The sequence below is a fragment of the Mustela nigripes genome, chromosome 4 (genome assembly GCF_022355385.1).
Source record: "Mustela nigripes isolate SB6536 chromosome 4, MUSNIG.SB6536, whole genome shotgun sequence".
NCBI classification, from domain to species: Eukaryota; Metazoa; Chordata; class Mammalia; order Carnivora; family Mustelidae; genus Mustela; species Mustela nigripes.
In genome coordinates, this window is record NC_081560.1 from 160,792,443 (window position 1) to 160,808,234 (window position 15,792).

At 45.4% G+C, this 15,792-nt stretch overlaps 1 protein-coding gene across 1 annotated transcript; it reads right to left on the bottom strand.

Moving 5' to 3' along the window:
• Positions 1 to 206: 206 nt before the first annotated feature.
• Positions 207 to 10,257, bottom strand: OPALIN (oligodendrocytic myelin paranodal and inner loop protein). The gene is made up of 6 exons (XM_059398239.1): positions 9,862 to 10,257; positions 7,461 to 7,496; positions 5,163 to 5,198; positions 4,073 to 4,192; positions 2,650 to 2,706; positions 207 to 736 (listed from the first exon to the last, which is right to left on the bottom strand). The coding sequence occupies exons 1-6, from the start codon at positions 9,862 to 9,864 to the stop codon at positions 560 to 562; spliced, it is 429 nt and encodes a 142-aa protein (XP_059254222.1). The 5' UTR covers positions 9,865 to 10,257; the 3' UTR covers positions 207 to 559.
• Between the last annotated feature and the right edge of the window lie 5,535 nt (positions 10,258 to 15,792).

Consider the following 15,792-nt stretch of genomic DNA (forward strand, 5'->3'; position numbering starts at 1 on the left):
TCCAGCTATGTGCTACCCCTGTGGTCAGGGAACAGATGTCTCCACATGATTTCTACCTTGAGACATTCAAAAATAAGAAATTGCTTCCTCTCATACATCCCCTTTATGTTTTATTTATAGCCCAACTTGTACCATACTAGCCCTGGCAATCCTTCCCATGGAAGCCAGGTGTGATGGATTCCAGGGTTTTGTTTTTTGTTTGTTTGTTTTTGTTTTTTGAGAAAAAAGATGTGGAAAAAAGATGATAAAGCAAGACACACAGAAATCAAACCCTTTCCCCCAAATCATAAAGGAAAGCATGGGACAAGACTAAAATCCACAGGCTCCTTCTGGACCTCACTTGGTGATTCACTGCTTATTAAACAACAAGATCTGAGTGTTGGAATGAACCCTTAGCTCTGTCATCTACAGAGACAAACCAACCCAAAAGTTTTCCAGATCTTCAAAGGAAATTTGGATTGGTTAAGAAGCAGCTTGGCATCTCTTATCACTCTGAGCACAAATCCCTGGGGTTTCAGCTCTGTTCCAGCTCTAGATTCTGCTCCTTGATCGAACTGTATCATTCCAGGCTCAACCTGGGCATAAGCCACCACAATCCCCTCCTTCTCTCCATTTCGACGGTGGGACGGTAAGTGTCAGGCATGGGCTCCTCACTTCCTGCTACAGTCTTCACATATACATGGGCTCCTTCTGCTCCCATCAGATTCTTCTCATGTGTGGGTGACCTCCTAGGATTCTTGAGAAAACAAACAGGTTTTTCAAAAATAGAGCAAAGACTTCTGCTTCTGACCCAAATGGGGCAACAGCAACCAGATTACCCTCCCACCTGAAATAACCAAAATCAGAAAAAAACCAAAAAATTAAAACAATAGTTTTCAAGATGCTGGACATCAGGCAAGGAAGGATATAATTCTTGAGAGACAGAGAACGAATGAGAGGAGGCCTACAATTGCCAAGTTCAATGCCTTGGCAGATTTTTTTCTGGCCACTCAACTCTCTTCTGCTTAACCTTAGCTGGTGTTCCTTTTTCATTCCTTTTACCTTTAATCTATTAGTTCTTTATATTTAAAGTGAGTTTTTGCAGGCAGCATACAGTTGGATCTTGTTTTTATATCCAAACTGATAAAAAAAAATTTTTTTTAATTTTTATATCTCTACCTCTTAGTTGGGGTAGTTAGACCATTTATAGTTAATGAAGTCATGGTTGGGTTTAAATGTACCATCTTCCTATTTGTTTTCTGTTTGTTCTATTTATTACTACTTTTAAAATTTTTTTCTGCTTTCTTCCATAAAGATTTTAGGAGCATCTTATAGAGGTCCATGAAAAAAAAGTCTGTTGGGATTTATATTGGAATTACATTTATCATATAGATTGCTTTGAGGTTGTTTGACATCTTTATGCTCTTTAGTCTTCATATCCAGGAGCTTGGTATGTAACTGCCATTATTTAGGTCTTATTTAATATATTTTACTGAAGTTTTATTATTCTCTACAAAGGGGTTACAGCTTTTCTTAGACTTATTCTTTAGCATTCTACTTATTTTTAATACCACTACAAAGTGGTATTTTTTAAAATTACTTTTTGTAGGTGATTGTTATTGATTTTTAGAATACAAAGTACTTTATCATATCCAGGAAACTTGTTAAAATCTCTCCTTAATTTTAATAATTTATCTGTAGATAAATTTGGCTTTTCTATTTGGATAATCATATCATCTGCAAATAATAACAGTTTTGTTTCTTCTTTCCCATTTTTATACTTTCTTCTTCTTTTTCTTTGTATTTTAATCTGTACTGAGGTATAATTGACAAAACAAGATTATAAGATGCTTAAAGAATATGATGTGATTTTTTAAATATACATCCACATTGTGAAAGGATTTCCTTTATTGAGTTAATTTCTACTTCTTTTTCTTAATCTACTGCATTGACTAGGACCTGAAGTACAGTATTGAATGGAATTCTATTCTGTATTGAATTGAGCATCCTTGTTTCTGATCTTAAAGAGAATTCATTTTACCTTTAAGTATGATGTTTGCTGTAACTTTTTTAAAAAAAATGCCTTCTTTCCAGTTAAGGAGGTTCCTATTCCATTTTCAACTCGCTAAGAGTTCACATCACAAGTGGCTGTTTAATTTTTTTAGACTCTCTTCTCCTATTGAGATGGTCACACAATTTTTCTGTTTTAATTTGTCAGTGAAATAAATAATATTAAATTGATTTTCTAATATTACATCAACCTTGAATTCCTATCGAGCCAATAAAAATATACTGAGAACCTCCTTTGTGCCCAAGCTTCATTGGGTTGGCTCTTTTCCACATGAGTCCACATTGTACTTCTTCCATACATGGAAGGTTTAAAAACCCTTAGCTTTCATGTATTAATGACATACAGTGATTAATGACATACAGTGATTAAAGAAAAGGTTTATTTGAGAGAGAGACAGAGAGCACAGTGGGGAGGGAGAGACGGAGACAGAGAGAGAATCTCAAGCAGACTCCCCAATGAGCCTGGAGCCCAGTGTGGGGCTTGATCTTATGACCAACCCTGAGATCATGACTTGAGCCCAAATCAAGAGTTGGACACTTAACCAACTGAGCCACCAAGCACCGCGTTGATACACAGTGATTTTAACCAAGAGTGCTTACCTCAGCAATCTTGGGATTGTCATAGATTTCTGAAATTTCACATGGCCTCTCAATTTCCTAAGTTGATAAAAAGAATTTAAAAAATGAAGAAGAAATGAAGGGTCACAGCATTTCCCTATGACAATGATTAAAATCAATGGTTCTTAAGCCTGCATGCACATAAGAATCACTAGAACACTTTAAAAATAAAGTAACCAAACGGATAATAACCATCCCCCCGAAAAAAAATCCATAAATGAGAGATACCACTGTAAGTTAACTTCATAAATAATCCAGGATTGACAGTGGAGAGAAGTGTGTAGGAGTAGAGATCAAACAAGATTGGCCACATTTTGATAATTGGGTTCATTATACTATTCTCTCTACTATAGTAGACATTTAAAATCCCTCATGCCACAGCCCTTTTGTCCAGAGATACTAATTTAATTGGTTTTGGTGATTGGTATTTGTAGTTATAGTATTAGTATTGGTAGCCTCCTAGATGCATGTTAAAGTGCACCAAAGGTTAAGAAACTATGATTTAAATAAATGACACCATCACCAACCACAATACACCTTACTGTGTTTAAATTTAACAGCTTGTCAACACATCTTAACAACCATGATCTCAGTCCATCCTCACAACCTCCTAAAATAGGGAGGGTAGTTTTTATGACTTCTGTTTTGGAGTAGAACTAACCAAGGCCCAGAAAATGTGAAGTCACTTGTTCAGAGTCACATAAGTCATAAAGTGGCAGAACCAGGTGTAGAGGCCAGGTGGTCTGTCTCCCATTAATGCTTATCAGTGTTGAGAACAATCAGGACTGTTCACAGAGGATGGAATTAGAACCCAGAGTCCACACAACACGGTTGTATTACAACCACAGAAACTTCTTGGGTATTGTCTGGGTGGCCTTTGAATTCTGAGCCTGGTCTCCAGAGCAAACCAGCATTTGGAGGGGTGGGGTGGGGTTGGTAGATTCCCTGAGGGCTGATGTGTGTTCTGATATAGAAAAAGGGCAAAGATAAACAGAGCCTATTCCTACCATAGACCCCTCAGCATCTGTTTGTCTCCTACCTTTCCTGAGATTGTCCCCACTCTCTTTACAAAGCTTAGGCCCTTCTGTCCTTGACTTCAGAAAACATACCCACAGTACAGGTGTGCATTTGCCATGGCAACACCTGTCCCTCTCCACAGTTACTTTCTGCCACCCCAAATACCATCCTTATTGCCACAGATTTCCTAAAGTGAAGGTTGGGTGACAGATCAGCTCTGCCCAGAGTATAGTATCATGAGTCTGAGATAGAAATTGAGGGGCAGGAATATCCACCATCATGTCCCCCAGGAAACAGATGCGGATCCTGACACCCTCAGCCCAAAGCAAGTTCACTGAAATACTGACTCCTGCCAACACAACCAGACCCAAAGGAGCTTGCTAATCACCTCAGAGGGATCATTGCTGCTTCTTCTTCGGTGGATCAGCATGAATAGTAGGGACACCAGCAGGGCTGTGGCCACCAGGGATGGGATGCCTGCAGCTAATCCAAGTGAGGGCCCACAGTCCTGCCATACAGAGAAGGGCAGAGTCAGGTTCTCCAAGAATAAAGGGAAAGTTAGGTTGATTAAAAATAAAACAAAACAAAAACCTGTATAGACTCTAAGTGTCATATACAAAATCAAAAGATTAATAAAATAATGTAGAAAAAGGTGTTTGCAATATACATGACAAATGACTCATGTCATAGGACTTTTATTTATATAGTTTAAATCAATGGGAGAAGGATGATAATCCAGGAGGAAAAATGGGCAAAGGATATGAACAGGCCATTCCTACAAACAGAAATACAGATGTCTCATCAACATAGTGAAAGCTGAAAAACAATTCAAAATGATTAGATACTATTTTAACCTATCAGTTTGGCAAAAAGTAAAAAGCTATATCCCACATCATTTTGATGTAAATGTATACATTTATTTGCACTACATGCATTAAGCAATTAATTTCAGATTACCTGGAAATATCAAAGATAATCTGCAGAATCCCTATAAATGCTCAACTCTCGTATGTAACATACCTACAAAGAAGTACACAAATCATAAATATACAGCTGGACGACTTGACATGTGGAACCCACGTAGCTAACCAGCACACAGATGAAGACTGGTAGGGCCCCCAGAAGCTGTCCCTATACTCCCAGTAAAGGCCTGTGTGGCCACTATCCTGAATTCTGTCACTGTAGATTAGTTTTGTTTTTGTTTTCCAGGATCACCTAGATGGCCATGAAAAATATGTATGGTTTCATGTCTAGCTTTTTCTGCTTAACACTTTGGGAAAATTGCTTGTGATTTCTGCATGCTCGCCCTCATTTTTGAGCTGAGTTGGTTCTAAGAATAATTGTTGAGCCAGATTCTGTGTCTGGTGACAGTTCACATATTTGAACTTTACTCCTTGAAACAAGGTTAGGAAATGCCTAGAGCATTATTATTCCCATTTTACAAGTGACCAAACCGAGGCTCTATGTGACATACTTACTGCTTCTTTCCCACTTGTAGCAGGTGGGGAGGAAGTCTGTGTGGGGAAAAAAAAAATACATCTTAAAAAAATAAAACCACACAATGCACATTATACAAACAGCCCACCCAACGTTAAGCTGTAATGCCTAAATGCCCTAACTGGAAGATCCAGGGTCCGTGCTCTTTACCGCTGGGCTACACTGCCATCCGTGACCCAGTTTTTGTACTTGATAGTTCGGTATGGCTCAGCAGAGACTGACTTGCATATGTATCCTTGTTCCAAACCCCCCTGCAGATAGGCTCTAATGAGCCCCGTATTCCCCTCTCACCTACTTCACTGGGCACTGGCCTTCTAGTCATTCAGCTGCACCAAAAAGGAAGGGTTATTTATTATTTTTTTCTAAGTTTCATTTATTTATTTGAGAGAGAGAGAGCGAGAGAGAGCACAACAAGCAAGCAGGGAGAGGGGCAGAGGGAGAGAGAGAATCCTGAAGCAGGGTCCCTGCTGAGTGTGGAGCCTGACCCAGGCCTCGATCTCAGAAGCCTGAGATCATGATGGAAGCTGAAATCAAGAGCAGGCCCCTCCCACCTACTGAGCCACTCAGGTGTCCCCAAGGGAAGGGATATGTAGTAGAACATAACTGCCAGATAGGGTGACCAACCATCCAGAGAACTGGCCCAGGATATAGGATGTGCACTGCTAACACCAGATAGTCCCAAACTGGGATGGCTGGTTGCCCTACATGGGTCCAAAGAGGGGAGGGGACAGTTCTCAGAGAAATGGGCTATGAACAGAGAAGGCATTACACACGGTGATGACTGCATTTACGGGCTCCCCTCTCGCTCTCACTCACCTCCGCGGCCCCAAGCTTCTCTGAGTTACCCTCACAGGGTAGGCCAAACCAGAATAAGACAGAACCTGGGGTCTCTATAGACCTAAGTTCAAGCAGCCAGGGGGAATGTTCCAGCTGGGACCATATCAAGGGTTTTGACAGGGACGAGAGGGCTGGGGCTTGGAGGGAGTTGTGTGAGGGCCACAGTGAGAGGGTGAAACAGCGAGCCCAAGCAAGACAGATTCTGAAGGCAGGGCCCTACTGGGAGGGCAGAGTGGATGGGACAGAGATCCAGGGCGGCCAGTAGTGAGCGCCAGAGGCCGGCAGTGAGTCAGGAGGTGGCCCCTTTCCCCGGCTCTCCAGGACTATGCCCCCCCGCCCCTCCGGTTACGGTAGAAAGGATAGCTGGCTCACCCATCCTCTTACCAGGTAGATTCAGTTTATTCTCTTTGAAGAACAATGTAACTTATCAGAAAAATTTGGCACGGCCACGAAACGTACTGAAAAACCAGGCCGGGAAAATGTCCGTCTCAATCATAACAACACTGCGGGTCGGAGAACAGCCCCCCGCTGTATTATCTGCACGCAACGTGGGCACAGAAGACAGAAGATCCGCTGTGGACCGAAACTATATGCCTTCCTCAACTCACAGTCTCTGTCGGACTTGGAGGTAAATGCCATACTCGAGAGCCATAAACCGTTCATTCTTGTTGACCCAACAACGCCCCTTCTAGAACACAGACTAAGGAAATCACCTTAAATGCAGACAAGGATTTAGCTGTAACTCGATTTATCACCAAATGATTCTTGACTGTGGCTAATCAATTAAAGAAACAGTTCACTTGAACGAATATCATGTGACCATTCTCAGTTATGGTTAAAAGGGCTGATGGAAAATATTCATCATAAAGTCTATATAAAATCACATGCAGAGTAAGAACACGTGGTGCAAGAGACAACAAATGTCAAAATATAGGTAAAGTCAGAATATACGTAAACTCAAGCAGGACTAGAAGGAGCGACACCAATGTTTTCTGCTGATCAGAATTTAGATGTTGTGATTTTTTTTTCCTATTTTACTTTCAAAATGTTTGTGATTTTTTTTTTAAAGATTTTATTTATTTATTTGACAGAGAGAGATTACATGTAGGCAGAGAGGCAGGCAGAGAGAGAGAGAGGAGGAAGCAGGCTCCCTGCTGAGCAGAGAGCCTGATGTGGGACTCGATCCCAGAACTCTGGGATCATGACCTGAGCTGAAGGCAGCGGCTTAACCCACTGAGCCACCCAGGAGCCCCAATGTTTGTGATTTTTATAATTAAAGAACTTTGTCTCAACACCTCTCCCCACAACTTCTTGTAAGGGTCTGAAAACCTGCAGTTCATCCCTCAGCTTGAGGTCCAAGTGAGGGAGCTCTGCCCGCCTCTCCTCACCCCTGCAGGCACCTCGGTCCACTTGCCCAGTGATGGGGAGCCCGCAGCACTTACCGTGTTGGCCAGCAGCGTGAAGTTCAGTGAGAAACTCTGGAGGAGAGAAGGAAACATTAATGCTCCGGGAATGGCCAGTCGGTCAGGAGACTGACCCCACTACTGACTGTCACCCACCCTGGTGGGTCTCAGGAAAATTCACCAATTCCACAGGATCAATCAAACCCCCACCTCTGCTCCCAATCCTGGCTCCTCTCCCCTTCTCAGAACCCCAGCCAGGGTCCCGTAAAGGAGCCAGCCAGTGATTGCCTGATGGGTCCCAACCCAGAGGGCAGCAAAGACCACATTAGAAATTCAGCAAAGGGCTGAAAGTTTTGTTTTTCCCCCAGAACTCTTTTGAGGGACGGAATGGTGTGAGCTTAGAAGTAGTTGGTACTTTCTGCTTGGGTAGGAAGTAAAGGCCAAGAGGGGCAAGTTCTGACAAGAACACCTGCTCCAAACCCCCTCCCCAGGAGAGAGGGTGTGAGCAGGACAAGGCTTCTGTGCCTGCTGGGTCGGAGACAAAGCTTCCAGGCTGGGACAGAGCTGCTTAGGACAACAGAGGAGAGAGTCACGTTCTGTTCCCTCCCCTCACTCAGCACCCAGCCTCAACTCTCCCCCAGATATGGAGTCAATATCAAGATCGCGAGCTCCATGGGACACCAAATTGTTAGCTTCTGCAGAGCCTCCGCTGGCTCCTTCTTCTTGCCCGTCCCCATCTTCTGTCACTGGAGTTTGGGCTAGCCCATACCAGTCTTTCCATGCTGCTCTTCCCTGACAACAAGATAGACACTCTTCTAGGACAATGCTAGAGCAAGAGGAATATCTAGGCCACCTTAGGTTCGGGGCGTCTTACTCAAGGGACCCAACCGCTGCCCTTTGCACTAACACCAACCAAGCCCACAGATGCTGCAAGGACACTTGGTGGCTACTGTATGGGACACAGCTGCCCAGAGCCTTATCTCATCAGTGAATACTGGGTACTGATGTCAGCAAACCCAAGACAAAGCTCCCTTTGGGGGGACAGCAGAAGGAGAAGAGCAACAACAAATGGACCATTGCATGTGCTGTTTATCAATATTGGGATGACAAAGATTTTGGCCAATTTCAGAAAGACATTCATATTTTGTAGAAATAATGCTCCAGTGCTCTCGTGGAGAGAAAAACATCACATCAGTTTGGGTGGGGAGAATCCGAGGCAGTGTCCTTTAGAGAGGCTGCCGGGAGGGGTGAGGCAGCCCGGGGCTTGGAGTCACCTGAGGTGGATCCCAGTCCAGACTCAGTCACTTAGGAATTGTGTGGCCTTGGAAAAGTGAGTCAGAGTCTCTGGTCTCCATTCCCTCACAGCAAATCTATCTTCCTAGGCTTCAAACAGGGATAATGTCAACCTGCCCTGCCCAGAAACCCAAAGGGAAAAACATCATTGATAGCTCCTTCTGAACTGTAAAATCCACGGTGGGGTGGGAGGGTTGTCACATGATGTCATGTTCTTCATGGTCTGGCCAGCACGGAGCAAGGCACAAAGAAGCCACTGGGAAGTTCTCATAGATGAAATTGTGTACCTAGATGAGCAACATTCCGAGTACTGGAAGTTGCTACATTTCTTGCTAGTCTACGCACTATATAATATCTACATAATGGTTCTAAAGGCACCTGAAGACCTCAGTGGCCAAGTGTCCCTCATTATGAGCTTCCCATTCATGAGGGGAAGAAGGGAGAGGCAGGATAATTACTGTTATTGAGGGGATGCTGTAGGGCAGACCCCACAGGCACAACCACCCTGTGAAAGAAACCCTATCATCCCTACCTCATGGGTGTGGGGACTGAGAGCAAGAGAGGTTGCTGGTAAGTGGTCTGGGTCTGGTTAGATCACGGATCTTCCTAGCTCCAATGCCGGAATTCAACTCCTTTTAGTAATCTCTTTAATAAAAAAATTCCCAGAAGCCTGTTCTAACTCAGCAAACTTCATTTGATTGAGTCATGCCCAAATACATGTCACAAGCCAGGAAGGAAATCAGAACATTTCCAGTGCAACTTCTGAGTGTCTAACCATTGCTGATCGGTGACAGTAGGCGGACTGAGCAGATGAGGACAAAGGCGGGGATGACACCCCCTGCTTCACCCGGGAAATGAAGTTAGCCGAAACATCTACATAGCACCCTTGCTGTTTGTAGGGGTTTTAAACACAAAACCTTAATAGTAAAATAAATGGTGAGAGCAGCAAATATTAGATGAGAATTGTTTTAATGATTAGTATTTTGCATATAGGAAAATAATTTTTTAAAAAATCCCAAGTCCCCTGAAGTCCTAACACCGACGGGACAGTCATATCTGCATGAGATGTGAGCTTTCAATGCCTGGGAGTCATTTCTTAATAACGAGAAGGGAAGGTTAGGGTGAGAAAAGATGCTAGCCTACTCACCATTTCTGATGGCCTCCCAAGAACCTTCTCCAGCAGCACCCTCGGCGAGCTCTGTTCTTAGTGTTGCTGGCTTGTGCTTCCCATTTGTAGGAGCAACAGCCTGGGAGAGCCAGGGTGGCGGGGCAAAGGGGTGGCCCCATGGGAGCTCTGGCCATTTATGGGCAGGGGAGTAGCCGAGTCGTCTGCCCATCCCGCAGGGAGATGGTGTCCTGCTTCAAGGCCACTGTGGATGGCCCCATCACCCATCCCCTTTGTTTTCTTTTTCTCCTCTTACTTTCCAGGCTCCTTCCTCAGCTACACCCCCATCTCAGCAAAGAACCCACGGCTGGCTCGAGAGCTCAGTGGCTTCTGCGGCCAGCAGCCCTTTAGAAAACAGTGGGATCCCCACTCTGAGGCTGGACGCTCCCTCCCCCTCGTGGACCGCTGTCCCTGCAGCCATGGGTAGAGTGTGCCAACGGTGTCAACACAGAGGTTGGCCGCGTGACGGGTGTTGGAGCCTGCTCTGTGTCCGGGGCAGGGGCTGTGGCTGCCCCAGTGAACACACTCCTTGGTCCGTGAGCGGCCTGGCGGCATGTCTGGCCTCACCCTCTTTCTGTTCTCACATTTTGAGCGGGGACCCTCATAGAGCTGGAGGAAGCCACTGACAAGGACGGCTTTCTAGTTTTTATGAGGCCATTGTTAGGAGTTTTTTTCTTTAAAACAGTGAAGGAACTGGAGTCCCACGCCAACAAAACAACAGAATTCCAACCGATAAATCTGATCACTTAAATGAATGCATTCATTATGGTTCAACAAATCTTTCTTTCTATTTTTTTTTTTACAGATTTTATTTATTTATTTATTTATTTATTTATTTGACAGACAGAGAGAGACAGCGAGAGAGGGAACACAAGCTGTGGGAATGGGAGAGGGAGAAGCAGCCTTCCTGCCCACCAAGCAGGGAGTCCGATGCTGGGCTCGATCCCAGGACCCTGGCATCATGACCACGGGCACAGCCCGGAAGGAGGCCCAGAAGGAGTTTCTGAAGCAGCATAAACCAAGGGAGTGCCCTCGGAAGGAATAAGGCAGCGTGAGTTACATGTGTGGAGTTTAAGAAACAAAACAAACGAAGGAAAAAAGAGACAAATGAAAAAAACAGCCTTAACGCTGGAGAAGAAACTGGTGGTTACCGGAGGGGGAGTTGGGGGAGGGGTGACACTGGTGAGGGGGATTCAGAACACACTTATCCTGAGGAGAACTGAGTCATGTACAGAATCACTGAATTGCTACATTGTACTATAACAGGGCATGTTAACTGCACTGGAAACAGACAGAAGGTCTTAACAACAACAACGACGACAAGGGACAGACTGAGCTGGGGCCTGACCGGTGAGCATGGCAGGGCACAGAGAGACTTCTGTTGTGGGGCGGTGACACGGCTTTCAGGAGTCAAAGTGGGAGCAGAGCAGGAGCTAGGTGATGTTGGCGCAGATGACCTGGCTTCCCTGGGAAGCCCAGATGACAAGGGCTGCCTGGCTGGTCACCGGCCGGTGAGCGCTGGTGGAGGCCGCCCTGGGACAGGGGGACAGTGGAAATGGAGAGCAGTGAATGGGTTTGTGACTTCCTGTGGAGCTAGAGGCAGTCAGATTTGACAGCAGAGCAAAATGTGCAGAAGGAAGCTGACGCCCCGGTTTGGGGCTCAGCTCACAGAGGGCACGGGACCCTGTGTGTTCAGGCAGGTGATACTGGGAAAATGGATTTGGGGCGCAGGGATCCAGGCCTGAGGAGACCAGACTGAGCAAAACCCACATGGCCGGTGTTTCACGGGGCTTTCACGTCCCAAGACTCCACAGGGACACCTCCGCTGACGTCCTGGTGTCTGGATATCATGGAGACAACAGTTCAGACAGGCCTGTGTTTAACCCCTTAGCTGCCATTATGGAAGCTTCATGGTCTTAGGCAAGTAAAGTAACTTCTTCCAGTCTCAGTCTCAATCTGTAAAGTGGGGCTAATAAGGTTTACAATGACCAGGCTAGTGAAATCAGTACAACTGGAACAGGGTGCGCCTCTAACTTCACTTGGTGGGCATTGACTCCCACCTGGACCAGAGAGCTGCACCGAGGGACTCTAGTTCATGGTCCCCGCCCCCTCTGGCTAGGCTGTCTATGGTGGGTAAGGCCAGTGAGGTCCTTTTTGACTCTTTGTCAAAATTGTCAACATCCACTGACTATCATCCCTCCTTCTAATTGTTCCTTTAGGAGAATTGCTAAGACCTCTAGTCAGTGGTGCACTGGCCAAGTGTCCAGGCCAGTTGTGGTTCTTGGGTCACAGGCATCCAATGGACTGTGATTAACTTAAGAAGAAGGGGGCTTTATTGGCTGGGTAGAGCAGAGCTCACAGAAAGAAGAGAAGCCAGGGAAGGAGGCTCTGGGAAGGCAGAGCGAGGGTGCTCCTCAGGCTTCCACAGCAGAGACCCTCCACTGTCTTCTCAGGTTTTCTTCCCAGGGAAAATGAGCTCCAACACATCTCAGCCCCTTTGCCCCGTGATCAAAATTTTGCCCCTTGATCAAAACTTCAATTCCAGGAAGATGATCTGATTGGTCTGGCTTGGGTATGTGCCCCAGGAGGCCACTCCCTCCCACTGAAACTAGGTGGTTGGTTTGGCCAAAGGAACATGGCACCATTACTCAAAACACGAGGGAATGGATGAGATGAGTGGAGCTCATCTCCTCCTCTGGCAGTGTTAGGCCTGGGAATTATCTTCTCAGAAACTGTAGAAGGCATGTCCTTTTGTGGGTGAGAGATCATGGCCACCGAAGCTGAGACGCTCTCATCATTTGTATCCTCACATAGAATGGTTTGCCAGGCAATAACCGGTTAGTTTAAAAACCTGGAACATGGGACGCCTGGGTGGCTCAGTTGGTTAAGCAGCTGCCTTCGGCTCAGGTCATGATCCCAGCGTCCTGGGATCGAGTCCCACATCGGGCTCCTTGCTCCACGGGGAACCTGCTTCTCCCTCTGACTCTGCCTTCCACTTTGTCTGCCTGTGCTCGCTCTCGCTCGCTCTCTCTCTGACAAATAAATAAATAAAATCTTTAAAAAAAAAAAAACAAAAACCTGGAACATTCTGAATGATAAATGGCCTTACTCTTGATTGTTTAAAATCTGTATCTAAAACATCAGTAAGAAAAAAAAAAAATAAAAAATAAAACATCAGTAAGGAAATAGTGATGAAGTAAAATGTTAAAACACACAGAAAGATTCTGGTCATATCTCTATCTATGAATGTCACATGTGAGAGTCATTAATGTGGTCCACCAGATACTTCTATTTCTTGACTCCCAGTTGAGAGTAGCCGTATGGGCTGCTCTGGCCAAGGACATGGGAGTGGAAGCGATGTGGCCCTCACTGGCAGTGGTCAAAGACAGTGCATGATCTGTCAATTTCCCTTGGCCAGAGAAATCAGCAAAGCTCCGGGTAGCAGCGGCCCCATCACCCCATCCTGACCAAGGGTAATGTGGAAGAGCTTTCAGATGCCAGAAATGCACATGTAGTAAGAATAAAGAAGTCAGCCTTTCCCGTGTAATTCCTGATATCTGGGGGTTGCTTGCCTCAACTACCTTACCCTGACTGATCCATCAAGCATTCATACCCCTGTCCCATGGGGGCTCACCCTTGAGGTACTGGTAACAGCAAGAAAGAAAGTCCTAAAACCTTGACCCTCCACACACAGCACAAAACAGTTGCGAAAGAGTTCTGCATTTAGATTGTTTTGCATTAAGATCAAGTTGAGTGGGACGCCTGGGTGGCTCAGTCAGTTAAGCGTCTGCCTTTGGCTCAGGTCATGATCCTGGGGTCCTGGGATCGAGTCCCACATTGGGCTCTCTGCTCAGCGGGGAGCTTACTTCTCCCTCTGCCGCCCCACACCCGCCTGCTCGTGCTTGCTCTAGTTCTCGCTCTCTCTCTCCCTCTCTGACAAATAAATAAATAAAATCTTAAAAAAAAATACACAGTTCCTTATTACCATTCCCTGATAGGACCCACAAAATCCCAAACACACCCCCACGGTCTCCTCAGCTGGTCAACGTGAGAAGACTGTCCTTGATTCGATGGAACTTCTGTCTTGGGTTAAAAATGAGCCTGTATCACAGGAAATAAGTGAGATACAGATTTGCTGTATTTGACGAGGACTTCTTCCAAGGACTACTTATAAGGGTCCTCCTTGGGAGATAACAAAGTGCCCCAGGATTCCACAAGCTGGTGTCATGACCAGCCCTAGGCCTGAGTGGGGCATAGGAGTGGCTGCCAGAGCCCAGAAAGAGAGAGAAGAGAGAGCCAAATTATAGGAGGTCTGATCTTTAGTTTTAGATGCCAGCTGTGGTCCTCAGGCACAGAGGCAGGTGGAGATGAGTAGAAAGAGGTGCTGAGGCACAAATAGGTGGAGTCTACCACCTCAAGCTCGGTCACCATAGCAACCAGTCCACAACAAGCATGCTGTCAGATTTCCAACTTGTTTGGATGCAAGAAAGGGCATGACTTTGAAACCGTCTTCAGCTTTGCTCTTGACTTTCTGGGTCCAATAGGAAGCTCTGTTCTGGACCAGGCACTGGGTACTCACCAGAGAGTAGAAAACCAATGAGAAGATGACCCCTTTTTCTATCCTCAAGTCTGGTGGCATTAGAGGAAGTTATTGCCAAGAGGACCACTCTTGTCTGGACTAGTGATACAAACCCAGGACACATCCACAAATCCACATTCTTTAATGAAACAATTCTTTCTAGACAGATATGTTAGCTCCCCTCCACTTTCTCTTTGAAACTAACAGTTCATGAAATGCAAAATTAAACAAAATAAAAAGTACAACATATTTATAGATAGCACTCTAAACAGTTTTTCTTTTTTAAAAAGAAAACTTTTAGGCATTTGAGATTATTTTTCAGAAGTCCGAACTACCAAAAAAACTTGAAAAACAAGGAAGCCGAAGCCAAGGGAACATTTGTTCGAAAACTGAACAACAATACTGCAAGTTATTGGACCAGATCAGTGGCAAATCCCCGTGAGAATTCGCTAGGTACTAGGGTTTTACAAACAATTTATACAGGCTGAGGGTTTCATGAGTAAGACAAAACTTAAGGAAAATGGTTTTAGAGTGAATCAGTACACAGCCTCCTCATGTCCGTTTGGAGAAACTCCACAAGCTAACGTTAGTTCCAGACCCTCACCCTGCCCTGGGATTCAGGTTCTAGCTTCTGCCAGACCAGATCACACCAGAACTGGACCAGGCCGATGACCTGGACTCCAAGTATTTCATCAGGTTACCAAGGTAATTCTGTGAACGTGACATCCCCAAGGCCTAGCACCCAATTATAGGACAAAGCAGGTTGGTACAAGGTCCCCTGAGAGAACCTTCAGCAGTGGGCCTGGGTTTTCCTGCGGAGGGGACCTTCTGTTCCCAAGCCAAGGCATTAGTCCCCGTGCGAGCTTCCTGGGGAGCGGGCTGGCCAGCCCCAGCTGAATCAGGGCTTGTCTGGTCTGATGTCACTCGCAGAAGGCCTCACTAAACGTTTTCATAAGCGTCCCATTGTTTCAAGCTGGCCAAGTTGGGTGTTTTTGAAAATATTCTTACTACAGAGATAAAAATAAGTACCATTGTTCCACGAGGGTGGCCAACCTTGAGGCAGAGCCAACTCCGTTTCTGACTCTCTCCCACTTTTCCACAGAATTCGTTGATTCTATTCAGATGTCTAAAATGTTAGAAGACAGGATTTTTCTGTCGCTGGAGCAAGACCTCTCGTAGCCACCTATGTATTCTGGTTTCAGCTTCAATGTGGGCACATACGATGAGACAAAGTAAAACCCCAGAAAAATACAATACTCTGAGAGCTGGGATCCACCTTAGCGGGCAGGTTGGACCACAAGACAAGGGGCTCCCGTGGCTGAGCCCGAGTGCCG